Source organism: Balaenoptera borealis (genome assembly GCF_965194805.1).
Source record: "Balaenoptera borealis genome assembly, chromosome: 15".
NCBI classification, from domain to species: Eukaryota; Metazoa; Chordata; class Mammalia; order Artiodactyla; family Balaenopteridae; genus Balaenoptera; species Balaenoptera borealis.
Window position 1 is genome coordinate 72,585,139 of NC_138871.1, and position 27,572 is coordinate 72,612,710.

At 50.0% G+C, this 27,572-nt stretch overlaps 1 protein-coding gene across 5 annotated transcripts in view; it reads left to right on the plus strand.

Moving 5' to 3' along the window:
- The first annotated feature begins 411 nt into the window (after positions 1–411).
- ADCY3 (adenylate cyclase 3) overlaps positions 412–27,572 on the plus strand; it is a 100,979-nt gene continuing 73,818 nt past the window's right edge. The window contains exons 1-2 of one of the 5 annotated variants that reach the window (XR_014234947.1): positions 412–12,390; positions 12,861–13,711. Coding sequence is in view for 4 of the 5 variants with exons in the window: in XM_082357426.1 (XP_082213552.1) it covers positions 13,037–13,711 (675 nt within the window). In the remaining variant the exon portion in view is untranslated. The remainder of the gene's footprint in view (positions 12,391–12,860; positions 13,712–27,572) is intronic. The other 4 variants (XM_082357426.1, XM_082357425.1, XM_082357423.1 and 1 more) reach the window with 4 other exon arrangements.

The window sequence follows — 27,572 nt, forward strand, 5'->3', positions numbered from 1 at the left end:
CATAGATTAGTTGACCATAGGTGTGTGGGTTTATCTCTGGGCTTTCTATCCTGTTCCATTGATCTATATTTCTGTTTTTTTGCCAGTACCATATTGTCCTGATTACTGTAGCTTTGTAGTATAGTCTGAAGTCAGGGAGTCTGATTCCTCCAGCTCCATTTTTTTCCCTCAAGATTGCTTTGGCTATTCGGAGTCTTTTTTGTCTTCATACAAATTTTAAGATTTTTTGTTCTAGTTCTGTAAAAAATGCCATTGGTAATTTGATAGGGATTGCATTGAATCTGTAGATTGCTTTGGGCAGTATAGTCATTTTCACAATATTGGTTCTTCCAATCCAAGAACATGGTATATCTCTCCATCTGTCTGTATTATCTAAAATTTCTTTCATCAATGTCTTTTAGTTTTCTGCATACAGGTCTTTTGTCTCCCTAGGTAGGTTTATTCCTAGGTATTTTATTCTTTTTGTTGCAATGGTGAATGGGATTGTTCCCTTAATTTCTCTTTCTGATCTTTCATTGTTAGTGTTTAGGAACGCAAGAGATTTCTGTGCATTAATTTTGTATCCTGCAACTTTACCAGATTCACTGATTAGCTCTAGTAGTTTTCTGATGGCATCTTTAGGATTATCTATGTATAGTATCATGTCATCTGCAAACAGTGACAGTTTTATTTCTTCTTTTCCAATTTGTATTCCTTTTATTTCTTTTTCTTCTCTGATCGCTGAATCACTGTTAAAGACTTTTAAAACCTCACTCCATTAGAGGCATAAAGGTGACTCACTTCCTGTGATTTTCCCTATAGACCAGATGAAATTAATCCAATGCCCCAAAGCTTTTTACTCCTGTCTTAGAGCGCATACCCACCATATTGCCAGGGAATTTTAATACAGCAGGGCTTGGGGTTCTGTAAAATGTATTCAGTGGGATGGGTTCGGTTGAAATCAAACTCACTTATATCATGATGTAAATTACTAGGTAGGAAGACCTGATGTAACTCACTAGCAGCTTCCAGTCAGCATCATCAGTGGGTATTAAGTCTTTGATAGTATTTTAAATCCAAAGCATGTGATTCATTGCAGCAAGGACGAATTGAGCACCTGATATTTGCAAAGCATAGTGGGTGCTTCAGGAACTGAGGAAATGTGTAGGACAGTGATTCTTAAAGTGGGATCTGGGACCAGCAGCGTGGGCATCACCTGGGATCTTGTTAGAAATGCCGATAATTCTTGAGCCCCATCCCAGACTTATGTACCAGATTCTTGGGGGCACAGAAGTCTGTATTGGGACAAGCCCACAAGAGGATTCTGATGCACTATAATGTTTGAGAACCACTCATATAGGACAGGCTGCTCTAAAAGAACATAGAGTTTATTGTCCCCTGACATCCTTCCACTAAATCTTTCCTGCTTAAGTTGACCAGAGTGGTAGGAAAGAACACGTCACGTAGTGAGAACATTGTGGGTTCAAAATCTGGGTCTGTCAGTCAAAGCTCAGTGACCCTGGGCAACCATCTGACTTCTCCAGGCTTCTGTTGCCTTATCAGTGAGTCTCTTAAAGGTCCCTCTGCTCCCATCTCTAGCATTTCTGCAAGTCTACAGGCTTCTCTCATTTCACTCATTTCCCTTACTTCTCCCAGCCCTCGGCTATGCCTCTACTGCTGGGGCAGCCTTAGTACCTCCAGGACGACAGAGAGGCACTCTGTTTAAGTAACTCTGGGTTTTCAGGTAGATGTACAGCTCACACAGGCTCAGCGGCACTGGGCAGCTTCCACCCCCCACCATCTTCATGTGTCCATTTCACCCTGAAACTCTCACTGTCTCCACCACTACCTTTCTGGGACAGCTGTAACTCTGCAGTGTTCTTGCCTTGGAAGCCTCTGACGGAGTCCAACATTACAGGGGGCCCAGCCCGGTTCCCCTGCGCCTTCGAAAAGAGGAAAAATTTGGGAAGTAACACCCTTTCCCCCACCCTGCTCAGACACTGACTTTTCAACCCTTCTTTTGCCTATAGGATAAAATCCAAGTTCCCGGAACTTCTTGAGCACTTAACTATAGACCAAGTACTTCCTCAGCAACTTAAAAGCATTTTATTTGACTCTAAAATGATCCCTCAGGATAAATATTCTATCCCCATAGTATGGATAAGGAAATGTGCTGAAAGAGGTTAAGTAAACTGTTTAATATTACAACACTGTAGTGTTGCCTTATGGTCCCCAAAAGATATGTCCACCCAGAACCTCAGAATGTGACCTTATTTGGAATAGAGTCTTTGCAGATATAATTAGGGTAAGGATCTTGAGTGAGCTCATCCTAGATAAGGGTGGACCCTAAACCCAATGACAAGCCCTTAGAAGAGAAGGGGGAAAAAAAGGAGACACCAGAGAAAAGGAGGCTATGTGAAGACAGAGGCAGATACTGGAGCTATAAAGACCCAAGCCAAGGAATGCCAATAATTGGTGGCAGCTACCAGAAGCTAGGAGAGGGGCAGAGAATGGATTCTCCCTCAGAGCCTCCAGCCTTGACAACACCTTCATTTGGACTTGTGGCCTTCAGAACTGTGAAAACATGTATTTCTGCTGTTTTAAACCACCCAGTTTGTAGAAATGTGTTATGGCAGCCCCAGGAAACCAAAACAAACATTGATCTATTGTAAGAGTGGAACCTGGGTTCAGACTGGGGCCTGACTTCAGCACCCCCGCTCTTTGCTGTAGCACACACTGCCTTGGCCTGGCATAACTCAGCCTCCTCCCGTCCTCTGTCTCCACGCTTCCATCTCCTTACCGCCCCTGCCCTCCCTGCTCTAGGCTCAATGAACTTCTTGGTGTTCTCTGAACACAGTCTGCTGTTCATAGCCTTGTGCTTTTGTACTTGCTGCCCCCCTCGACCAGACACGCTGTTATAGACTGAATGTTTGTGTCCCCTCCAAATGCATTAAAGCCTTAACCCCCAGTGTGATAGTATTTGGAGTTGGGGGTATTTGGAGGTAATTAGGTTTACATGAGGTCATGAGGGTGGAGGCCCCATGATGGGATTAGTGTCCTTATAAAGAGAGGAAGAGACACCAGAGCTTCCTCTCCACCATGTGAAGTCACAGCAAGAAGGTGGCTGTCTGCAAGCCAGGAAGAGAGCCTTCACCAAGAACTGGATCTGCCAGTACCTTGATCTTGGACGTCTAGCCTCCAGAACTGTGAGAAATAAATGTCTGTTGTTTAAGTCCGCCAGGCTGTGGTATTTTGTTATAGCAGTCTGAGCAGACTAAGGCACATGCCCTCGCTCCTCTCTCCTCTTTGCCTGGCAAACTCTTACTGAACTTTTATATCCAACTCAAATGCCTCTTCCTCTGAAATTTCTCTAGACTCACCTCTGCTGCCCAGGCACATTTCATAGATTTTCTCCTCAGCAGGACAGGGGGCTCTCCAATGTATTACTTCTTGGCAGACGAAGACCTTATCTTTTCTACCTTTGTGTCCTTGGTGCCTAATAAAAGCATAGTAGATGTTTGATAAATGAATGAATTGCTAAACTGAAACCACATGTTTCCCAACTGATTATGAAAAAAGTCACAGAACACAACTGAATGTTGATTAAAAGGGGCCTAGTGGAGAGTAAGAAAATAAGAAAAGTGTGGATGCCCTTCACACCCAAATATGTTGCTCATTAACCAAAAGCTTGGCATAATTTCTTCGGTGAAATTTAAGTATTTCCCAGGTTTATAGAAGTTCCTTGGAAAAATGATAAGAGAGTTGGCTTTGCTGGGAATCAGGTCTGGCCCTTGAGGCCCACCAGAGTCAGTACTGGCCATTCCCCCCTTCTTCCTTGTTGGCCGAGTCCTAATGTTGTCCAGGTGTCTCTCCCTCCGCTGTGTGGCTCAGGGTAAATCATGAGTGATTGAAGCCGTTTATGGTGGTACCAGTTCTATTGCTAGTGACTGGTTTGGAAGTGGGCACGTGACCCTGCTCTAGCCAAAAAGACATAATGGACATTCTTCTAGGGAGCTTCCAGGAAACAATTTCATACTCCCAAAAAGAGGGGCGTGGGAGGAAACTGTTTCTCTTCTTCTGTGGAATAATGTATCTGCATATGATGCTAGATTGTGGTGCCATCTTGCAAACATGGGGAGAGTTAGCCTGTGATGGCAAAACTGATACCCTAAGGATGGCAGGGCAGAAGATGGAAAGTGACATGCACCTTAAAGATGGTTTTGAGCCACCGAATAACTAACCTTAGACCTGTTCTATCCAAAGACTTGTTATAGAAGTGATACATTTTCTCTACTGTTAAGCCATTGTGAGTTAAATTTGGGGTTACTTAGGACAGAAATCATCCCAACAATTATAATACAACCCAACTGCCCAAAAACATCTCTGACCACACCCCAGGAGAGATGCCTGAGAACTCCACCATTTGCAATTTATTAAAGAAAAGTTCTGTGTGTTAAATTATAAGTTTTACCCTTGAGAGCGATTAAGCACCTTAGAATTTATCCATTTATTCCTAAGCATTCCTTCCTCCATCAAGCACTTATTAAGTGTCTTTTCAATGCCAGGCACTCTGCTAGACTCTGGGATTAAAAAAAAAAAAACAATGAACAATGAGTATCAATTTGTAGCTAACAGTTAAATCCTCCTTTATATTATTCTCTCTAAAGTTATTTAAATGTAAATTTTTTATTTTTGTTTAAAGGCATATTTGAACTTAGACTTGACTTAAAAAGAATTCCCACTTAGCTACAGTAATGCAAAATTGTGAACAAGATGGAAAGTCTCCAGCTCCATCCAGATTAATGTAAATGACGTGTGGGGCAGCTTTTATTAAGAGAAGCACAGAAATACAGACTCCTAAAAATCTGCCCTGCCCTAAGAAAGTGATAAAGAGAGGGGTGCGGGCAAGGGACATGGGAGCTCACTGCCCTGAGATGTGAGTAAGTCTCTGACAGCACGAGAAAGAGCAGAGGGCTCCAAGCCAGCAGAAAGACTGACTCAACGCTAGCAGCTGCTAAAAATAGCAGAGCAGAGTTATACGCTCTCCTGTCCAAACAGATCGCAAAGCTGGCAGGTAGTGCGGGGCTATTCATGAATGGAAGGGTTAGAGCCATCTCGACCAGAGAGCCTTACACTGGGGGTTCTGGGTCCTCGCTCAGCTATGAGCAGAGCCATCACTTGCTTCCCACTTGGCAGGGCTGGTTGCATGTAAAGCCAGAGGCATCAAGGAGGGGAGGAAGGGTGAGAGAATTGCTTAAACCCACCCTGAATTCATTTCACTGAAATGAGTTTTAATAGAGTGAAAAAAGAAAATTTTAAAATAAAAAGCTATAATTTTTTTTAAAAAAAGGACCAAGTTCTTGTCTGGTTTTGAAAAAGCTTAGCACCTATCCCACTGAATATAACACTTTCAGAAAGGTGCCGGCCTGTGCCTGGCATCCCCCATGTGGCACAGCAAGATTGGAAGAGGGATGGCAAAGTGAGTAGCTAATTTATTTCCGTCACCCCTTGAGCAGTAAACAGCATCTTTTTAAAGAATGCAAGAGGGAAAACAATGCCAGCATGAGTTATTTAATAGTTATAAAAATCACTATCTGCAGAAACACATGGATATGCTTAACCACAAACCTGCGCGTGTCTAATTTGAGCGTAAGTCAGCCCGACATCTTTTGCGTGGGGCCTGAGAACTTTGTGGAATGAATCCTAGAGAGTGTTACTTAAATCTGGACCACTGTCTTCTGGTAGTTATTTCGTGCCTTCTTGTCAGTTGTCCCTTAATGATCTCATCCTTTTCTGAACCACCTTTTATCCCACATCAGCCCTCTGAAAGAACATAGCTGGTTAGGACATGTCATTTGTTCCAATGAAATGCCACTTCCTGGCCTGTCTCGGAGTATCAGGGGGGCACGTGTCCCCTACTTGGAGAAGAGGGTCCAACTGACTTTTTAAAATTCAGCAAGGTTTATTGGGAGGCTGGCATTCCTGGTACGAAGGTGAATAAAGGCTTTGACCCTGGGTTCAAAGTCTAGTGATTGGGGTGACAGTCATGTAAAATTACAATAAATCGTAGCAAGTGTTAAGTATAGGTATGGAAATGTGGATCCTGTCTTAGTTTCCTATGGCTGTCAAAACAAACTACCACAGCCTGGATGGCATAAAACAACAGAAATTTATTCTCTCCCAGTTCTGGGGGCCAGAAGTCCAAAATCAAGGTGGTCAGCAGGGCCGCACTCCTTCTGGAGGCCGTAGGGGAGAATCCCTCCTCGCCTCCTCCAGCCTCTGGGGGCTCCAGGTGTTCCTGGGCTTGTGGCCACATCCCTCCAACCTCTGCCTGCATCTTCACAGCACCTCCTCCTCTGTGCCTGTCTTCTCCTCTGTGTTTCTCTCCTAAGGGCGCTTGTCATTAGATTTAGGGCCGCCTGGGTAATCCAGGGTGATCTCATCTCTTGATTACATTTGCAAAGACACTTTTTGCAAATAAGATCACATTCATAGGTTCCAGGGAATTGGATGTGTACATATCTTCTGGGGAGGGTGGAGGGTGGGGGGAACCATCCAACCCACTACAGATCTCCAGGCAAAAATGACCAATGTTCCTTGAGGACAACTTCAAAGGAAAGTGACATCTGAGCACTTTACTAGTATTATCATATTTGATACCCTAGCACGTGCAGAGGTGGGCAGTCTTCTTATCCTGGGGCAGGGACAGCTGGTGACCCGATTTTTAAAGAAGATGGCGACAAGATCAGATACGGATTTGGACCGATCGATTGCCCTGGTTGGGGTGTAGAGAATGGGTGGGGGGAGGGGAGAGGAAGAGCAGGGTCAAGGTTGCTTACCAAGTCCTGAGATGGGGCGCTGGGCGGGGAAACAGCTGCTGGGATGGTTTAGGTTTTAACATCTGCAACCAGGGCATTGAGCCAGCCCTTCTCTAAGCCTCCAGCCTGCTCACCACCCTCCCCCCCACACCCCCCCCAGGACTCAGTTTTTCTGGGTATTGGGACCAGAGGGAGGGAGAGGCACCGCGGAGGTGGAGGCCTCCATCTCCTGCCGGCTTGGGCCTTGTCTAGCCACCTCTTGTTCAAAATCTTTTTCTGCTCCTCCTAATCCCCAGCAGCTGGGAGAGGTTTGTTAGCACATATTTCTATGGTGCCTCTTCTCGGAGGAGCCCGGGCTTGAGTGCTTTTGGAAATGTGACATTTCCCTAGAGGCCTCGGGATTACTCAGCATTCACACGTTGCTTCGCACTCCATGGGCATGTGTCTTGCTCGCCCCAAATTTAACCTGTCTGGGCCTCAACTTGCCCATCCAGGCTGGAGCAGAACAATGTTTCGAGTCTCTTTCAGCTCCTGACATCCAGGGAGCCGCGATTCTGCAGGCTGCCCCTGGCCATATATTAGGCTCCGAGTCTGAGATCACAGTGTCCTGCCTGGCGCAAGCTTCCTGAGGATTCCTGCTGGAGCCGCACTCGTGCGCCGTCTAGAGCACCTGGATTCCAGCCCTCACTCGCCCCTTCCTAGCTGTGGGCTCAGGAGCAAGTCAACTCTTGTTCCTCACCTGTAGAATGGGGACGTTAGTAGTACCTCTGTCATAGAGCTAAAGGAGAGCACACAGCCCCCAGTGCCTGAAGGCAGGATCCCACAGGAGGCAAGATCACCGCTCTTTGGGAAGCACGGATCAGTGAGTGAAAGGGGATGAATGGGTAGTGTTAAACTGAAGTTATTTCAACCACAGGTTATGTAGTAGCTACTCTGTTTCAGATGCTGGGCTGGAGGGACCAGGAGAGCTGGTCTGGCTCCTGAGGAGATGCTCACACCCAGGATGGGACAGACCCAGAAACACCCCAGCCCAGGAAAGTGGATGTGGTCTTCACTGTCTCTCTGGGCTCCACTTCCCCCTGCCCGCCCACAAGCCAGAGGAGAGGCCCGAGGAAGGGAGCAGGGCACCGGGGTGTCAGATGGAGGAGGAGGGGGGGGAGGCCGGAGCCCACCTGCTAGGGCGGGGCAGTGCAGCTCTGCCGGGAGTGTGCACGTGTGCTCACGCTCACCCATCACACTCATCACTCATCACACATAACTCACGGTCATACACTAACACAAAACACGTATGCATACACTCACAAATACACACTCATACACTTGTACACATCCACAGTGGTCCAAGGAGTGACCCAGAGGCCGGGGCAGAGCCAGGGAGACCCTGACATGGAGGCAGAAGCACCAAGAGACACAGAGAAGGAAAGAGACAAAGAAGTGGCACTCAGGCCGATGCTGTCAGAGAGGAAAACTGCAGTGGAATCAAGAGAGGGACCCAGGTGTAACCACAGGGAGAGCCCAAGGGCGATGACAGCCCAGCCAGGCCTTGAGCGGGTCACGCTGGAACAGCAGTGCCAGAGCAGCTGGGCCATCTGGCCAGGAGATGGACAGTAACACCCGTCTGACTTGTTCTGCGGAGATTTGCCAACCATTCTGATGCCCATTAGCCCCTGTTCCTAGGGTCAGTCTGTGTCACCCCACCACAAGGACACTGAGAATTGGGAAGGTGGAATCGTTTGTCTGAGGTCCCCTGCAGCACCAAGGCCAGGGTCCGAGGCTGAGCTTGCTGACGACTGAGGGCTCCTGTCCCCCAGGTGAAGGCTCCAAACCTCTGAGCTGGCAGGAGTTGATGAAGGTCTGGACGCTGTACGGGTCATCCTCGTGGCCCCTCCATCTATTCCTCAACTGCTGCGGGTACACCCTGCAGGCACCTTGCCTCACTGCACGAGTGTCCTGTTTCTTGCCCAGGTGCCCACCGCTCAGCCTCCCTGAGGCTTGCATGCACCTGGAAGTACTCGAGGGGAAACCCACCGACCCGTGACCCTTAACCAATGCGGGAGGGAAGCAGCGGGATAAATACTCCCCACTTCCAGCCACCCAGCCAAACAGGCTGAGGTGTCTAATGCGAGGCTCCTCCGAGGGTCCCAGAGGGATCAAGCCCCACTGCCCACGGCAGTGACCGCTCTGGCACAGCCCCCTGTATTTACTGGCTTTTCTGACTTCTCTCCCCAGGAATCACTCTCCCAATTAAACCACCTGCATGCAGGCTTTGCTTGCAGGTAAGGCCCCAACCAGGGCTCTCCCAGGGCCCAGCACCAGGGGAGCTGATGACTGTCTCTCCTGCCGCTTCTCTTTCCCCAGGACACCAGGGTCCTGCTCTGATCTCTTGTTTGCTGGATTCAGGAGCCACCACATTTCCCCAGGGTGCCAAACCACTCTTGTTTATCCAATAACAATTAATTCTCAGCAATCATCTCTAGTCTCAAACTATACAAACAAAAGGTGCCTTCTGCAAAGAGGTATCCTGTCCGAGGGGATCCTGGGCTAGGGTTGGGGTGCCCTCCAAGCTTCTCCCCAAGCCCGTGATTCTGTCTTCACTTTAGGACACGTGCCATAGGCAAGTCGCTCACAGAGCCATTCATGGTCTTCAGTTGTGTGGGTGTGTGCATGTGTGTGTGGGTATGTGTTTTAAAGATAGATTTACTGTATCTTTTGATTACAAAAGCAATGCATGACAGCTCTCCAGATTACAATGCAAAATGTATAGCTTAGAAACTGAAGGCACCTCCCTCCGTTTTCACTTGAGTGTGGTTATTTTTAATTTCTCCTGGACCAGGACATGTTCAGCATCAATGAATAAGTCCTGTTGGTCTGCTCAGGGACACTTATAATAAAGTGCCACTTCTTCCTAAGGAAACCATCCATTCATTCAACGGCTGCTTTGAGTATCTACTAGGTGCCATGTACTGGAGAAGCAGCTGTGAGGGAGATGGATGAGACTTGTGGCCTCACTGCCTGTCTCTGACTAGTTGCGTTTTCCCCAATCACCTCTCTTGCTCTGGAATATTCACTCAGTTGCCTCTGGCTTCCAGGGAGGCCCAGAGAGGGGCTGCAGCTGCCCTGCTGGGCTTCCCACATCCATAGGGAAGGGCTGTGTGCATAACCCAGAATGCGGAGCAGGGACGGGAGTGTGCTGTGGGTACTGTCCTGCTGCTGAGCCTTTGCAGAGGCTCCAGCCAACCAGATGCTCCCCTCTGGTCCTGAAAGGCCCTGCTTCAGGTCACCTGTGCTCAGCTGAGGGTCTGTCTTTGTGGACGTGGTGCCCCGGCAGAGCTGGCAAGCATCTCGAGGGCAGGGGTGGGGTGTTTTCTCTGGTCTTTCCTGATGCCTGGCCCGGCTGGGCATCCTGTGTGCTCCCAGCACAGCTCTGCTGAACAGGGGCCCACGGCCAGGAGAGGAGGACCGTGGAAGGCAGGGAGTGGAGCAGTGAGTTCAGCAGTCAGGGCAGGAGGGGCAGGAGATCGGGGTTTTCACCAGGGGTATCTCTGTGTGGAACCCTCTTCCTTCACGGGATGCATCGTGGGGGAGAGGCTGGGGCATGGGTGGCGGCAGAAGGCCCAGCAGAAAACCCACAGGGCCCAGGAGCTGGGCGTGGCCTTGCCGAGTGGGGAGCCCCCCAGAACCCCAAGGGTTGGCATGTGTGCCAGGAAAAGGGGAGGGACTCACAGAAGACACAACGTGGGTGTCACTTGTGCCCAAGCAGGCCCAAACAGTATTCATCAGCTTTTTTTCCCCTTTATTAACACATGTCCCTTTGTTAAACATAAAAATCATGCCTCCTTTAACACTGTATAACAATTCAAAATAAATGTTTGGATTCCAAACAAACCGAAACAATGGGGAGAAATGCTGCTTTACTGAAATTCCCCTCCTCCTAAATCTGATGTTATATTCCTCACCTTTGGAAGCAAAGCCCGGACAAGTTTGGGCTCAGGCTGGAACTTTTCTGAATTAGTATGAGGGTCGGACAGAAACAGCTGTGATAGGATCAATTCACTGATGAATCTATTCCCTGAGGTCTGTGAGTTGACACCTGAGGTTCTGGAAAGGGCCCTCATGGATGATCTCAAGAGGTCCAGGAGGCATCTTCATCCAGGGCCCGGATGGCTGAGTTTCTCTCTTCTCTTCCCTACATCTTCTGCCCTCCCCAGGGAGCCCACCCTCTGACGCTGCTGGCTGTCCCTGAGCAACTCTTTCCCCCGCATTCTTACTTTTGCTCCAAAACAACCTATCTCCCTCCTCTCCCTTTATCTAAATTCCTAAAGCCCGTGGTTGATCTTGGCAAGATATTCTGTCAAATCCAAGGAAAGTACTTTATACTACGGTGTAAGAGACTGAAAGACTTATTAACCATTCAAAGGAGCATCTGAGTTTTTAACAGAGTTTGTAAACTCAAAAACGCCTCAAACAGGTGGAATGTGCACAAGAGATCTTTCTGAAGCAGGGTCCCTCCCAATTCCACGTGCCTCCTGGGCCACTCCTACCCCCTTCCTTCAAGAACCGGGCTCAGCTGCGGGCCCTTCTGCGGAAAGCTGCCAGGGTGGGCGGGGACACAGGCCCGGCGTACCCGCGGGGGGAGCCGTCCCCAAGCCTCAGCCCCCGCCTCTCCGAGCCCGGAAGGAAGCTGCGGCAGAGGAGGGGGCGCCCGGGATGCCCCTAGCGCGCCTCACCTGCGGGAGGGCACGTCCCGGGCTTTTATCTTCTGAGACGGGCCTGCGGGGGGAAGGCGCTGATTAGCCCATCCTTCCTGCCGCCGCCCACCCCGAGCTTCCACGCAGCCGTCGCCGCCAGCTCGCCGCCCGGTGTCGGAGCGTGGGGCCACCAGGGCCCCTGCAACTCGCCCCCGCGCTCCTCCTCACGCTTCTCCTCCTTCCCCCCGCCGGCCCGGGTCTGGAGCCGGGCGCCTTACCCCCGCACCCCACCCCCCCGTACTCCGGACGCGCTCGCCGAGAGGGCGGCGGCTGCGGGGAGGGAGGGGCGCCGCCCGCCTCCCGGGGCCTGGAGCGCGCGTGGCCCCGGAGCCGCCAGCGCCGCGCGGGGACTCACTGGGCAGCGCGCAGCGCCCCGACTCGGCTGGCTCCGCTCGGCGCGCGGGCGGGCCAGAGGATGCTGGCGGGCTTCCCCGGCTTCGGCCCTCGCTCCCGCCGCGGACGGCCCCGGGTGCGCCCCTAGCCGCGCCGTCGCGACCACTGCGGGGCCAGAGGGAGGGGGCCGGCCGCGCACGCCGGCCCCGCGAGCCGCAGCGCTAGGGGCGGGCGCCCCCGAATTTTCCAGCCTCCGTCGCCGCCGCCGCCTCCTCCTCCTTCCTCCTGCGGCCGGGCGCCTGTGGATGCTGAGGGGCAGCCCTGCGCCTCTCCCGGCCGGATTCCCGGCCTGACGGCGGGAGAGTCGCGCCCCGGCGAGGCGGCGCGGCTCCGCGGGGAGCAGCCCCCGGGCGCGCTGAGCCCTCCTGTCCCCTCCCGCTGCACGCGTGACTCGGCCTCGCAGCCCGCGAGGGGACCGGCCCGGACCACGCGGCTCCCGAGTTCCCGCACAGGTAAACGGAGGGGCAGGGCCAGCCTTCCGGAGGGCAAACAGTGCCCCGAGGTGGGGAGCCCGAGTGGCCAAGGGGCTGGGTGGGAAACGAAGTAAACAGAGGAAGATTCGGGAACCCCCAGGATGGCTCTGGTTCCTTTCTAGCATGTTTTATCTAGACCTTCTAAGGCTTGGGCCTGGAGGAGACTTACGTGAGGAAGTCGGGGACTGAGAGAGACGAGATGACCAAGGGTGCGACGGATGGAGAGGTGGCCAGGCCCGTCCATAGGCAGAAACAGGAGACGGAGTGTTTGGGCGGACAGGACTAAGTGTGTGTGGTCGGGTGGTGGCGTGAGCTTGGGGGTGGCGGGAGAACGGCCCTGGTTCTGGAGCCTCTTGGAGCAAGGATTCTTTGAGGACGGCTGGGGTGGGTCGTGGAGAAAGCACAGGTAGGAAGGAGGAGGGGCTTCTACTCAGCGATGTCCTTTTAAGTTCCAGATGGTCAGCGCTGCCTGTGCCGGGGAAGCCAGCTCTGTGTTCCTGCCTGAGGGGGCCGGCCATCAGCCTTTCCCAGGTCCCCGAGAGCCCTGGTAGGTGGCCCATTCCAGAGTCCTTCCTCTGTTCCCCGCCCGCTTCTCCAGAGCCAGTAGAAGCAGACACCAGCCAGGATGCCGAGGACCCAGGGCTTCTCCGATCCTGAGTACTCAGCCGAGTACTCCGCCGAGTACTCCGTCAGCCTGCCCTCTGACCCTGACCGCGGGGTGGGCCGGACCCATGAGATCTCTGTCCGGAACTCGGGATCCTGCCTGTGCCTGCCTCGCTTCATGCGGCTGACCTTCGTGCCGGAGTCCTTGGAGAACCTGTACCAGACCTACTTCAAGAGGCAGCGCCACGAGACGCTGCTGGTGCTGGTGGTCTTCGCGGCCCTCTTCGACTGCTACGTGGTGGTCATGTGCGCGGTGGTCTTCTCCAGTGACAAGCTGGCTCCCCTTGCCGTGGCCGGGGTCGGGCTGGTGTTGGACATCATCCTCTTTGTGCTCTGCAAAAAGGGGCTGCTCCCCAACCGGGTCACCCGGAAAGTGGTGCCCTACCTGCTGTGGCTACTGATAACAGCCCAGATCTTCTCCTACCTGGGCCTGAACTTCTCCCGCGCCCATGCAGCCAGCGACACGGTGGGCTGGCAGGCCTTCTTTGTCTTCTCCTTCTTCATCACGCTGCCCCTCAGCCTCAGCCCCATCGTCATCATCTCTGTGGTCTCCTGCGTCGTGCACACGCTCGTCTTGGGGGTCACCGTGGCCCAGCAGCAGCGGGACGGGCTGAAGGCGATGCAGTTGCTGAGGGAGGTGAGTCCAGCCTTTTGTCCCACCCAGCGGTTTCTCTTCCCAGCAGCTCTCAGCTGAGGTGGTGCCCGTTTTGGAGGTGGGGGTGGCATTGTTTTCTTTGCCCTTGAGTCAGAATGTCGGGGGGGAGAGGTCATGGTCTGGGGTTCTCATCTGCCTGTGCAGGAAGGACCAGCTCTCCCTCAACCCCTGGCTTTGCAATAGAGCTTGTCTGGGGTTGGCCTTAGGGGTTGGAGGATTTCCGGACATTGGCCACTCTGTCACCTGGGCGCAGCCCGCGTGGGTGGCAGGAAGGCCCGCTTGGGCCTGGTCTTGAGCGAGGCAGCCTTGTCTTTGTCATTGACCTCTGCCGGGAAGACCTCTTGTGGGGAGAGAGGGTGCCCTTGGCTTCTGGTCTCTAGCTTGTCATTGACTGGTTTCGGCAAGAGACTGTGTGTGTGGACTCAGTGCCCCTCTATCAAATGGAGACAGAGTTGGCCTGCCTAAAGTGGTTGTTATCAAGATCAAAGGTTGTGGGTAACCTCAAATAAGGAGATGTGAAGGACTGCGTGATTGTCGTAAATCCCACTTCTGCTGGGAGCTCAGGGTGCCCGAGCAGTTAGATGATGTAGGGAGTGGTGGTCTCCCCACAGAAGGCAAGTCATGGGGATGCAGTTGGGGGCAGGGTCGCCGGCCACAGTGAGGGGGTGTCTGCTGGTTCCGGAGGATGCCTTCCTGTGGAAGGGGCGAAATTTTGGCCTCAACTTAACTAATAGGTAGTCTTGTGCTCCCACTGGGTGCCAAGACCCTGAGTAGGTTCTGAGGGGCTACAGAGATCGGGAGATGTGATTCCTGGCCTTCTGCACTTATTATCTGGTAACCTATCTGGGGGCAGGGGGTCCACAGGGCTTAGAGTCAATGAATTCCACAGTTGTGCGTCCTACCTGCTACCTGCTTATTTTATATATGAGCCCAGAGATGGAGAGTGACCTCTCTAAGGCCACACAGCTAGTTATGGCAGTCAGCGGCTGGAATGTCCATTTCTAGATGCCCATTTCAGTGCTCTTGCTACTACATCACACTGCTACAGCCATCTTGGCCAAAGTCATTAGTCTCCTGGGATTGGGGGCTGAGTGTCCAGGGGCGCAGCAGTGCCATTGGTGGTTGATGCAAGAACCCTGTGGGGCCGTCCCATTGCCTCCCGCTTAGTTAGATTAAAACACAGGTTTTTCCTCTGTTTTAACTTTTTCCTAGTTCTTGGACCAATATTCTTCCTGTTTTCCCATTCTGGCTCACACAGTGTCCTCTCTCACAGAAGCTTTGTGTCTTGATGCTGCAGGGGCCCAGCCCTGGGCTGGTGCACACGGATTGGTGCAGGCACACCGAAAGGTCCCTTTTTCTCCCAATGCCCTATGCGTAAAGGGTGACAGCCTGCCATTCCCCTTCTGACTTCCTGGTTGTTGAACTTCAGGTTGTGCCGCTGCCAGCTGAGGGCCCTGGTGGAAGCTGTCTGGGCAAGAATGGTGAGAGGCATTCCAATCAGGAATTGGTGACAAGCACAGCTTGGGGGCAGATAGGTGGGCATGGCAGCCTCTGGGGCCTGGGATCAAACTCTGAACCCTTTCCTTTTACTGAACGGTCACTTCTAGCCCTTTCCTCTCTGCCAGGGTCCCTGGACCACATGAATTTCCCGTATGCTTTGCTGCCCATGAAGGGAGCAAATCAGAAATGCTCCCCACTGGAGCCTAAGAGGCTGAACCCTTGATTGCTGGTGTCCTTCGGGCGCTGCTAAGAAACAAAAACTCCAAAAGATTAGGAAACAGAAAAAAAAGATAGAAAAATAAGTAAATCAAGAATAGCAATATTAGCATCTCAGGAGAGCGTGACCTTGACATGGAGGCAGTGCCTTGGATGCAGCTTTGGGACTAGATGGGGAGGGAGAGGTGGCTCTCAAGGTCCATTTGGGAGCCCAAGATAGAATGCAGGAGGCCCCAGCTTTCAGTGGGCTGTGTTCCACAAGTTTCTGAGTCACTTGTTTGGGACTAATGTGACTTTTTATATATTTATTTATTTATTTATTTTTAATAATTTTTTGAAAATATTTATTTATTTAGGCTGCACCAGGTCTTAGTTGCAGCATGCAGGATCTTTAGTTGAGGCATGCGTGTGGGATCTAGTTCCCCCACCAGGGATCAAACTTGGGCCCCCTGCATTGGGAGCGTGGAGTCTTACCCACTGGATCACCAGGGACGTCCCATCATGTGACTTTTTAAAAGGTGCCTGGGTTCCCAGGCCCACCCACCGAAGTCTTAAGTCACAGTGTCCCTGCATTTGGTCTCTCAGAATACGGTGGAACTCTGAGCCCTCTGTGGCCCCGTGTTGCCATGGAGAGAGCACCTAGACACCTCCCCCCGGCCGTGGAATGAAGCTCGCTCACCTGCCTGCGGCTCCCCTGGTCCCCTGTTACCTCCCGGCATGGGGCACCATCAGGGATAGGAGGGGGCAGGGGCTGGAGGACAGGGACGTGAGAACCGGCAACCAGACCCCCTCTCCCCCCAACAGTCAGAGTAACACCAGCCCCCGGCACCTCCTTGCTTTGCTTTCTTCTGCCCAGAGACTCCCTTTTTCTTTCTCTTCTCCCGTCACCTGTTGGCTCCAGCCAGGGACCCCCTTCTGGGTCGGTGGGGGGATGAACCCAGTTGCACAGTTCGAAGCAGACACTGGGTTTCTGGGGGTTTGTGAGTGCTGCTGTCACCGGCAGCACCGAAGGAACCTTTCCAATGCCCAAGTCTTCTTCCTCTGCACACTTCATCCCCTCAAACCCATACTTGGCTCTGTGGGAGAAAGACAGAAGGACACAGGGGCCTCAGCGTAGCCTGAAGTGTCAGAGACAAGCCACACAGCCTGCCCTGCCTGGGTTCTTCTCTTGGGAGGCAGGCAGGTCCGGGTTCCCCCTGAAGAGCAGGTGGAGTCCGGGGCTGTGGGATGGGGCGATGCTGGGGCTTCGTTTATCAGTGAATGGGGGGCTCTAACTGAGCAACAGGTACGGGCCTTGCAGCCTGTGGGGTCTGGGACTGAAGGCCATCAGATAATGTCCTCGGAAGCTGCGGTGGAGGAGAGCGCGGCGTGGGGTTGGAGGGAGGGAGGAGCAAGCTGCAGCCGGCAGGCCTTTCCCACATCCCTCCCCTTGCCTGGCTCTTGGCCCAGCTTGCCTTTTACTCACCCCGAGCTGCCCAAGGGGTGAGCTGATGAAGCAGGAGGGGGTCGAGGGCAGGACCAGGCAGCTGCTGATGGGGGAGGATGAAGGGGGAGATGGGAGTGGGGAGAAAATGCAGCCGAGGTAGGGAACATTCCTGTGGCCCGTGGCTGCTCCCAAGACCCTCACATGTGCCCACAGACACCTGTTAGCTTCTGACAGGGTCCTTAAAGGAATGAGACTGTGGCAAGTTAGGGGCGAGGAACCCCTGAAAAATATTTTATAGCTTTATTTCACAGCAGAAAGGCTATTTAGGGGCAAAACTCTCTCATGGAGTTACTAGCCTGTTCAGACCTTTATTCACAAATTAGAACATGATAGAGCAGTGGATGAGTGATTCCTTTCACACCTACAAATCACAGAGCAAATCATTCGCCCAGTGAATGAACATTCGGCTCCGGGGGGCTTCAGCGGGGAGGGTGTGAGGAAGCTCATGCTTCAGATGCCCTGTCTGTAGACTGGAGCTAAAGTTCATACACATCATCTCAATTAATCCTGGGTGTTACTGGCTCCATTTTACAGATGAGGAAACTGAGACTCAGGAGGATGAGAGAAGACAGAGGGGCTGGGTAACTGGGGAGGGATCACTGGTGAGTGAGATGGTGGGATGGTGGGTGTGAGAGACGGGGGGCTTCCCTGAAAGCCTCTTTTTCTCTGGAAGCTGGCATCTGGGCCTCCTTCCTGCATCTCTGGCTGCCCCCAGATGCCTTTGCTATAAGCAGTGTTGAGGAACAGTGCCAAGAGGTGGGAGGACCTAAAATATCATAGGAAGCGCCCCTCTGTTTCCCCCTGGGAATTGGATGCAAGGGCAGGGAGAAGCCTGTGACAGAATGTTCTTGGTGGGAACGTGGCCAGGAGTGTATGAGAAGTGAGTGGGGGAAGCAGGAACAGGAGCTGGGCGGGGAGGCAGCAGCCTGGGGCTCTGAGCAGCTGAGGCGTGTGTGCAGGACACAGGCTGGGAGCGGGCAAAGCCAACCCAGTTCTTGGTCCTTTGGCCCTGGGCTCTGCCCCTGTCCCACAGATGGCTCATCCTCTACAAAAAGCGTGCAGACGGGTATCATGTAGGAACCGGAATAATAAGGAAATGCACAGAAGGGGACCAGGAGGCCATCGAATCCAGCTGCACGTGGGGGAAGAATAGTCAATTATTGAACATGTAAACAACTTTGCAGAAAGTTCCCCCCTCAGTGCTTCCCCTGGTCACATTTCTCTGGGGCCTTTTCTGATCCTTATCTGTGTGTAAACAGAGTGTTTCCAGTCTGGCATCCTCGTGCAAATGCATTTTAGGTCCCACCTTTCGCCCACATGATTTCACTGACATTTTGCCATGCACATCAGAGTCCTCATGTTTATTATTTTAAATCAACACTTCGTCATCAGCTGGGTTTTTCTGGAGAGGGCCGCGTCAGTGGGGCCAGGTCCAGGCACCAGTCTCCATGTCAAGGTCTGGTGAAATCTCCAAGAGGCAGAATTGCTAGGACTCCAGGTTATTCTGCAATTTCTTCATCAATGTGCAGTGAATCCCAGTAGGGTGCTCCAACGCCGAATAAACCTTCAGCCCACCCCCAGCTGTCCCCTCATGAACATACGCACTCGTGATGATCTACTTTACCGTGGGTACAGTCCTGACCGACACTCAGACGTGTGAGCTCAGAGATTACCCCTAGGTGGAAACCCAGCGAACATGGGGATGGACAAGGTACTCAGTTTACTGAACTCTTGCTGTATTTCAGTCAAGTATTTTCCAGCAAGAGGTAGAAAGTATTTTCTTTTTACAGATGAGGAAACTGAAATGTGTGATGAGTGAAATGGCTTGTCCGGAGCCACATAGCTAGAAGGTAGAGGAGCAGGGTTCGAATCTAGGTCAGTGGGATTCCAGAGTTCCTTCTCTTCTGCAGTCATAAAAGATCTTCCATAAGAGTCTGTTGAGATACAGTTCCGCCAGGATTGGGTCTTTAGTTTCTCCACCCACAACCATCAGAAGGAACAACATGGGGGTCGAGGAGGTGTTTCCTGGGGCAGGAGTATTGCCGCTGATCAAGGAGCAGAGAACTGTCTGGGGGTTCAGTGTTGCAGCCGACATTCCTTATACACCTTTAGGAGGCATTGTTACATTACAGGACATTGTAGTAACCAATATGTGTAATCATGATGCCCACTTCAAGAGAATATTAAATTACAGTTAGTATAAAGTGGGGTCTAATACTGCATTCTAAAAACATTTTTGTCAGAAATGGATAAGAACACGTTTGGACAAATAAGGATTACATTTCAGCTCTCTAGGAAGTTCACTAATGTGGGATGGCCCGTTTCTCAGTGGCATTACTGCACACGTATTCCTTCATTTACCCTGTTTCAGTTATCCATGGTTATATAACATATAACCTCAAAACTTAAAACAATAACAACTGTTATTGGCTTAAAACAATAACAGTTTTTTTTAAAAATAAATTTATTTATTTATTTATTTATTATTTTTAGTTGTGTTGGGTCTTCGTTTCTGCGCGAGGGCTTTCTCTAGTTGCGGCGAGCGGGGGCCACTCTTCATCGCGGTGCGCGGGCCTCTCGCTATCGCGGCCTCTCTTGTTGCGGAGCACAGGCTCCAGACGCGCAGGCTCAGTAGCTGTGGCTCACGGGCCGAGTTGCTCCGCGGCATGTGGGATCTTCCCAGACCAGGGCTCGAACCCGTGTCCCCTGCACCGGCAGGCAGACTCCCAACCACTGCGCCACCAGGGAAGCCCCAATAACAGTTTATGTCATGATTCTGTGGGTTGACTGGGCTCAGCTGGATGCTGCTCTGCCTCACTTGGCACTGGCCGAGGTCACTCTCTTGGATGCCTGGGCTATTTCATTCAGTGCCAGCATTCAGCTGACAGCTTTGTTGGCAAGCTCTAAGAAGGCCTTACTCACATGTCTAAAGCCGTGGAGCTTCTCCAGTGACCCCTCCAAGTAGTTAGCTTGGGCTTCCTCACAGCATGGTGGTGTCTGGGAGACAGTGGTAACTATCAGAGGTTTTAAAGGCTAGACCCATCACTATTGGTCAAAGCACATCACAAGGGTAACCCAGGTGCAAGATAAGGGGAAATTGATTCTACCCCTTGACATGAGGGTGATATGTACATACAGGGAAGGAAGGAATGGAGGGCAGCCGTCTTCTGAGGCTATTTACTAAACCAGGTGGCACATGGTGGATGTTGGGGAGAAGAGATGAAGGGAGCCATGAGCCTGGGTGGGGTACCATAGGATGCTTCAGAAGTGAGAAATGTGGTCCACTGTATAGTCGGCTGTATAGTCAGCCCTCTGTATCTGTGAATGTGAAACCTACAGATATGGAGGGCCGACTGTCTTCGTTGTACTATGCCATTTTATATATGCCATTGTTATCCATGGAGGCCCCTAGAACCAGTCTTCTGCAGATACTGAGAGATGACTGTATATAACTTTTTGAAGGTATTGGTTCTTTATGAGAGCCAATACATCATTTCTAAGATCTTTCAGAAAGTTAGAAACTGCATTGCACATGAAAAGATGATGGCTCGTGGTTCACCTGCATGGGCTTTGCCTTACCTTACCTTCAGAAGAAAAATTTTTCTCTTAACTTTTCCAACACGCATACCCTCTCTGTCCAGGGCACTGCACTAGGTTATGGGGAGGCACAGCTGCCTCTAGTCGTGACCCCAGCACCAGTGCCGGCCCTTTCTCTCCACACGTCAGCTAGATGGGCAGCCTGGCTTTGACGTTTGTATTCCTTTCCCAGGAGGTGGGAATTTGCTTGTGTGCATCCTTCAGAAACATGTCGAATTTGTCTTCCTAGCAGGTTGTTGTTTGCCTTAAGGAGAGTAAGACCAATAGTACAGGCCCTCTCAGCCCCTTGCAGTGCCTTGGTCCTGACTGTCACTCTATAAATGTTTGTTGAATAAATACATTCCTGCTTTGCTTTTATCTTTACTTCCTTCCTCATCAACTCTGGTTGACAGTTTGATAAATTTTTGGTTAGATCCAGGCTAGGGAAACGTTCTGGTGTTAACCTAAGTGATTTGAGAATGATGTTTTTAAAACAAGACTTATATAACTCTTCAAGAGTGCTAATCAGTACTCCTTTGCCACTTGTTAATAAAGGGAAAGAAGAGCACAGTTCTTAGGAGCCCAGAAAATGAGTCATTGATATCCTGTTGGCCTAGTTCTAATCTTGTCCTTCGGCAAAAATGATTTGCGTAAGAGCATGTAGAAGAATGGCTGAGCAGAGTTGGAGCTCTCACCATCCCACCTTCCTGCTAGTTCCTCCAGTCTAAAGAGAAACTTTATTCCCTGCATCACTTACCAAGCATTGTTCTAGGTAGAGTATACAAAGAATGAGTAAAACTCATCCTCTGCCATCAGGGAGCTCCCAGGTTGTGGTGTAAGTCCTATTAGTGAAAGAGAGCCTGCCTAAGTAAACAGGTTTCCTAAGAGCTCACTGTTGAGTTGGGTTTTGAAGGATGATTAGGAGTTTACCAGGTAGAGCAGTGGGAACAGGGCTTTCCGGTCAGAGTCATAGGAGATTCTAACTTGCTTTGGACTGGTGAGAATACTGTGTGTAACAGGAGCATGAGTGGGTGGCAGAAGCTAGTGAGACAAAGTATAGAGAAGCTAAGTAGCAGAAGGGCTAAGGAATTTGGGCTTTTTTCCTCTGTGATGGAGCTCCATTGAAGGAGTTTAAGCAGGGGACAGACAGGGTCTGATTTGCATTTAATAGAATCTTTCTGGTGAACTTGAGTAAGGCTGAGACTGTTTAGGAGGCTATTGAAGTAGTTCAGGCATGACACCATGAAGGCCACCCACCAAGATGGAAGCAGAGGATGGATGAGTTCAGGTTGAGGTGCCCGTGGGATATCCAAGTGGAACTATCAGATTATTCAGTGGATAATTATTGAACACCTTGTGTATACCAGGCCCTGTGCTCAAGATCTGGAGCTTAGAAGAGAGGTCTTGAGTTCTAGATTTGGGAATCATCATCATTTAAGTGGCACCCAAAACCATAGGGAGGATGAGGGGTTGCCCAAGGAGAGTGTGTAGAATCAAAAAGGAAGAAGGCTTAGGACCCAACACTAGGGAGCAGCCTGGTGGGGGGCAGTCCCCAGCATGGAAGATCCATGCTCCACCCAGCCTCTGCTTCCTGCCTGGGACGTGTGTGTCCCAGGTGGCCTGTGATGGGTGGGCGGTCCTTTCGGGAGCAGGAGGCAGCCCCTGTCTGACGGTGTTTACACCTTTGGTTCTTTTGCGTTGGGGAAGCTTAAGACAAGCCAAGGGGAGGTGGAGCCAGGGTGTCAGGTGGGGTGTCACTGTACCTGGTGAACAAGGGCATGGGAGTGTTCGTTTGTCACCTTGTGTGGGAAGGGTGGCTATGTATATAGAGGCACTTCATAAACTACAAAGCACCATGTGAACGCTAGTTAGTTATTTTTTTATTGCACTTAATCTTGGCAAACCATCTCTGATCTTTGATCTATGAATGAATCAGACCGAGTTTATTCATCGTCGTTTTTCTCATCTCTTTTCTGGCTCTTTTTCTCTCATTGTGAAAGGATTATTTTAAAGAATGTTTTTAATTATAAAATGCCATCAATGTTGCAGAAACTTTGGAAGCAAGAGAAATTTATTATAATCCTATAATAACCAATTTTTCTGTGTGTTCCTTTCTAGTCCTTCCTTTCTAGAAATTCTTACAAAGCTGTACATTACTCTTGCTTTTCTTAGTTAGCTTTATAGCACAGACTTTTTTCTATTTTAAATTAGTGTTCACAATCATCATTTTTAATGGCTGCATAATATGATGTTGGCTAAATGTACCATAATTAACTCAACTGTTCCTCTTCTGTAGGGCATTTGGTTACTCTTAATTTATTAATTTTACGTATTTATCATCTGTATTTCATTTACTTATTATTATTTGTATGTAATACTAGCAGGCCCATTGCCTCTCTCCTGTCCCCTCCTGGTGATTTTATATCTGATGCTCCTTCCTTCCTCTGATCACGTTTTCAGCTGTTTCTCCCAGCAAAATTCCTCTTTGTGGTTCCGAAGAAATTTGCTTTGATTAGTAGTGAAACCTTGTCTTCCCCTTTCCCGTTCCTCTCTTCAAGAGCACTTTCTTTGTTGTAAACAGAAAAGAAAATGACACGTTTCAGAAGAAATCCCACCCCATGCTTTACCCCCATTCAAAACCCCAGCGTAAGCAGACTGGATTTGAACCCTTGCGAGACTTCCGTGGTTGTGGGTTGTGTTCCGTGTCATTTTAGGACTGGTCCCCATGAAATGTAACTTGGGGCTGAGTCAGAGCTGGCAGCGTCAGGCTGGGCACCCACCTTTCCAGGCCAGAGTTGGCTGTAGGTAGGCTCCTCGGCTGCCCCTGGAAGGCTGAGTTTTTCACCTGAGGGGACCGGGCCCTGGGGAATTGATCCCCCTGGGCCTCATTCTTAAGAGACTGACCCATAAGCCCAAGGCTTAGTCACCGACCTGCTGGTGGTTGGTGGCCTTTCCCATCCTCCCAGGAAGGGGAATACTCTATCTGTTATTTGGCACAAATTTACTGCAAATTCCTAAGAAACCAAATCAGTAATTTCCTGGAGGGGAATCTGAGCAAAGAGCATTGCCTGGTGCTGGGGGGCGGTCATCCTCCCAGGCTGGGGCCCCCTGCCGCTGCCGGGCTCGTTTCCCAGCACCGGGAGACGCTGTCAGCTAGACACAGCTTCCCCCAGATTGCCAGAAAAGTGCCACAGTTTCTCACTCATCAGCACTCTGTTTTCTAAACTCCTACGCATGATTACAGTTTATCTTTCATTGTGCAGTATTAAGCACTCTGAAAAACACATTAATCCCCCCCTTCCCTAAATTGGGGTTGTAGTTGTTAATGTTATAGTGCCCATCTCTGGGGACAGATCCGGGACATTGCCTCCTTATTTCAGTAAAGGGCCCAATGTAGGTGGTTACTTTAGGGAGCATGTCCTGTCCCTTCAGTGTCCTGTCTCAGATCAACTGACCTCTACATTTTAAACTAATGAAGGGGCCTCGGAAGCCTGACCTGTGGGTGGGCTTTCTGCTTCGGGAATCTGAGAGCCCTGGCTTCATAGTCATTGACTTGGTTTACTTCCTGGCTCCCCCCACTTACCAGCTGGGGGATCCTGTGTACATTATTCAATCTAAGTCTAATTTCTGCTCTGTGAAGTGGCCTAATAACACCTCCTTCGCTGGGTTAGTGTAGGGATGAAACACACTAGTGATGAAAACATGTCCTTTTGGTTGGTGCAGGGCCGGGTACACAGCTGGCACTAGAAAAATGCTTGTTGCTCTGGCTGTTGCTGTCATTAGTATTACTGGCTCTGATGGAGAGGAATTTTTAAAAAGCTGGGGCCAACCCCAGGGGAGGGAAGAGCAGCTCCATGCTCTGGATGTCTGGAGGGCACCTGGATTGGGTCATCAGACACTCATCACCCCATTTGTTTTTTTGTTTTTTTTTTTGCTGGGCCACCATTTTTCTTGTTGTTGTCTTAGAAATGAGACACATACTTTTCAGATGAAGTTCCCTATGAGGACAAAGAATTCTGTACTTTTGATGCAGGGTTGTTGGTTTGCATCACAGCCGTGGCTTTTCACTTAATATCTTTTTTCTTTATTCCTTCTTTTTGGAGGAATCAGTTAAGGTTAGTAGCAGGAGATGTAGAGAATGGACTTGAGGACACGGGGAGGGGGAAGGGTAAGCTGGGACGAAGTGAGAGAGTAGCACTGACATATATACACTACCAAATGTAAAATAGATAGCTAGTGGGAAGCAGCCGCATAGCACAGGGAGATCAGCTCGGTGCTTTGTGACCACCTAGAGGGGTGGGAGGGAGACGCAAGAGGGAGGGGATATGGGGATATATGTATATGTATAGCTGATTCACTTTGCTATAAAGCAGAAACTAACACACCATTGCAAAGCAATTATACTCCAATAAAGATGTTTAAAAAAAAAATTAGTGGCAGGTGGAGACACAGTGAAGGAAGTCTCTGGAATGATTTGGACTGGAGGAGTGTCAAACCTGTTCTTCCATTAGGTTGAATGCTTGAGCTGTGTGGAGCTTGTTTCCTTTATTGTGAATAAAGGGGACACAGGGCTGTGGGGTGTCCCCATTACTCCTGGGTAGCCTCATTTTGTTCGTTTTCACGCACACCTCATGACACTTATCACTGGATTTAGCGGTAGAAAAGATCATGGAGCTCACAGTTCAATTTACAGGGGTAATAAAGTGCCCAGGATCAGAGAGTGAAGATGCAGTGTGGCTGGGGTCAAGTCTAAGCCTTCTAGGTCCAAATGCAGTGCAAGTCCTCTAATCTGATGAGATCGAGACAGGTGGTTGGTCAGTTAATGCAAGAAGTTAAATTACTGTGATAGTGGTCACACAGCTGTGTGTCAGAACACATAATTATACACCAAAGAGAGTGAATTTTACTGTATGTGAAAAAAAGGGAGTAAAAACAAAGCTAGATGGTGGTAAGCACCGGTGGTCATTGGATGATCTTGACACATTGTGTGTGTGAGAGCCAAGATGCCTTAGACACTGTGGGGTGAGGGGGGGTTTGGATGGGGCACAAAAGAATATTCTGAGGTGAAGGAAGCGTTCCCTATGGTGATTGTGGATGTAGTCACACAGCTGTGTGAATTTGTCAACACTTGTCAAAATATACGTTTTATTATTTACTATTTTTATTATTAGGCCGTGCCACGTGGCTTGGGGGATCTCAGTTCCCCAACCAGGGATTGAACCCCGGCCCCCTGCGGTGGAAGTGCAGAGTCCTAACCACTGGACCGCCAGGGAATTCCCAAAATACACATTTTACATGGGTACTTTTTATTGTATTTAAACTCAACAAAGTAGATTTTTAAAAGTCAGTAGAATCCAGCAATCACAAAAAATTGCACATAAATGTATACATTTATATGCATTTAAAATAGCTTATTTCAATTGAAAACATTTAGCTGCTCATCTTTTGTGGAAAGGAAAAATCTTTCCTTTGCATCTGGGTGCTCTTGTTGGTGTTCCTTGTGGCCTTTTGTAGCTAAGATGTGTCCTCTGTAATTTCTAGTTTCCTTAAAGTGGAGGGAGGATTAAAAGTCACTTGGAAATAATCTAGGTACAGAATCCTAGATTTTTATGACTTTTTTTCTTTTGGCTAAATTTTTAGTGTTGTCTTGCCCACATCTAATTCAGCAGCAGTTTCTATTAGCTACTTACATTTATTCAGAAATTTCCAAAATGTTCACTTTACTTTTCTTAGAAATAACAATTGTCTTTCATACTCATATTTTATCTGTTTAGGTTCTTCATTAAGTTATGTAAATATAATACCAAAAAACAACTGACATAAGCAGGTTTGGGACTAAACACAACTGACTTTTGGGAAACACTCCAGAAGCCGGAGCAGATGTGCAGGAAAGTTTTAGAGAGGATCCTGCCAGCTGTGCGTGTAAGGTCAGCAGGTTTTACAGGGGGTGGATAAGCTTCAGTGCGGTCCTTTGCTCCTGGCCCTCCTACTGGAGCCCCATCCTGCCCCCTCTTAGCATCTGGTCCTGGTTCTAGTTTATCCAGAGGAAGTAAACACGTCTGCCTCTTGTTCTCTACCCAGCAGCCCTCCTAGTATTTGAGTTCAGCAATCGTGCTCTCTCTCTGTCTCCCCTTCAGCCTAACCCACTGAACTTTTTCAAGAAGTCCTCAGGTGACATTTCCGGACCTTACATCATCCTAGCACTTCTCTTTGGCTGCGAACTGAAACGTGGTGCTCGGGGTGCCTTCTCCCGTTTTACACGCATTTCCCCCTGCCTGCTCTAAGAAGCCTGCCCATCCTGCCTTGCTGCAGGACACAAATGCTAGAGGTAAAATTCTACAGCTGTAATTTGAGGTTTGGTGGAGAGGGTGGTCTCCACTCCTGGAAAATTTAGGCCTCAGGTCTTAATAAAAGAATTATAGTCCACATGAAAGTTGAAGTTAATATAGAGAAGCCCACCGCTGCTTCGATGGCAGGACAGCTCTCCAGAGACTGACGGAACGTTCCCGGCCTGGCAGGATGTGCTGTGTAAGGGAGTGGGGGCGGCTGAGGAGCTGTTCCCAGGGACCGTTCCACTGGAACTGCTGCTCGGGGCTGGAGGTGTGTTTGCCTCCCTGGGCTGCCCTCTGCCCACGGCCGTGTCCCTCTGCGGCCTGCACGCCCCCTATACCTCTCCCTTTCCCACCGCTTCTCTGTTCCTGTCGTCCTGCCAGAGCAATAAAGATCAGCACGATTATCAGGTCACCCAGAGTCTGACCCATCCTCTTCTTTGTCTGCCCTCTTCTTTTCCTACAGGGGTACTGTGTTTGTTGTTGATTACTTAGGATGTATAATTGCATGTGTGTGCCTATTGATGGGCATCTATTGTCCTTCTGTCTACAAATTTATCTTTTCACTCAGCCAAACACGTATGGTCTGGACACATGTTTACACAAGTTCCTGGGGATATAGAGACAGTAACCTCGGGTCCTGCCTACAAGGGAGGCCCAGCTTGGTTTATTTACTTTTTTTTTTTTTTAATAAATTTATTTATTTATTTTTGGCTGCATTGGGTCTTCGCTGCTG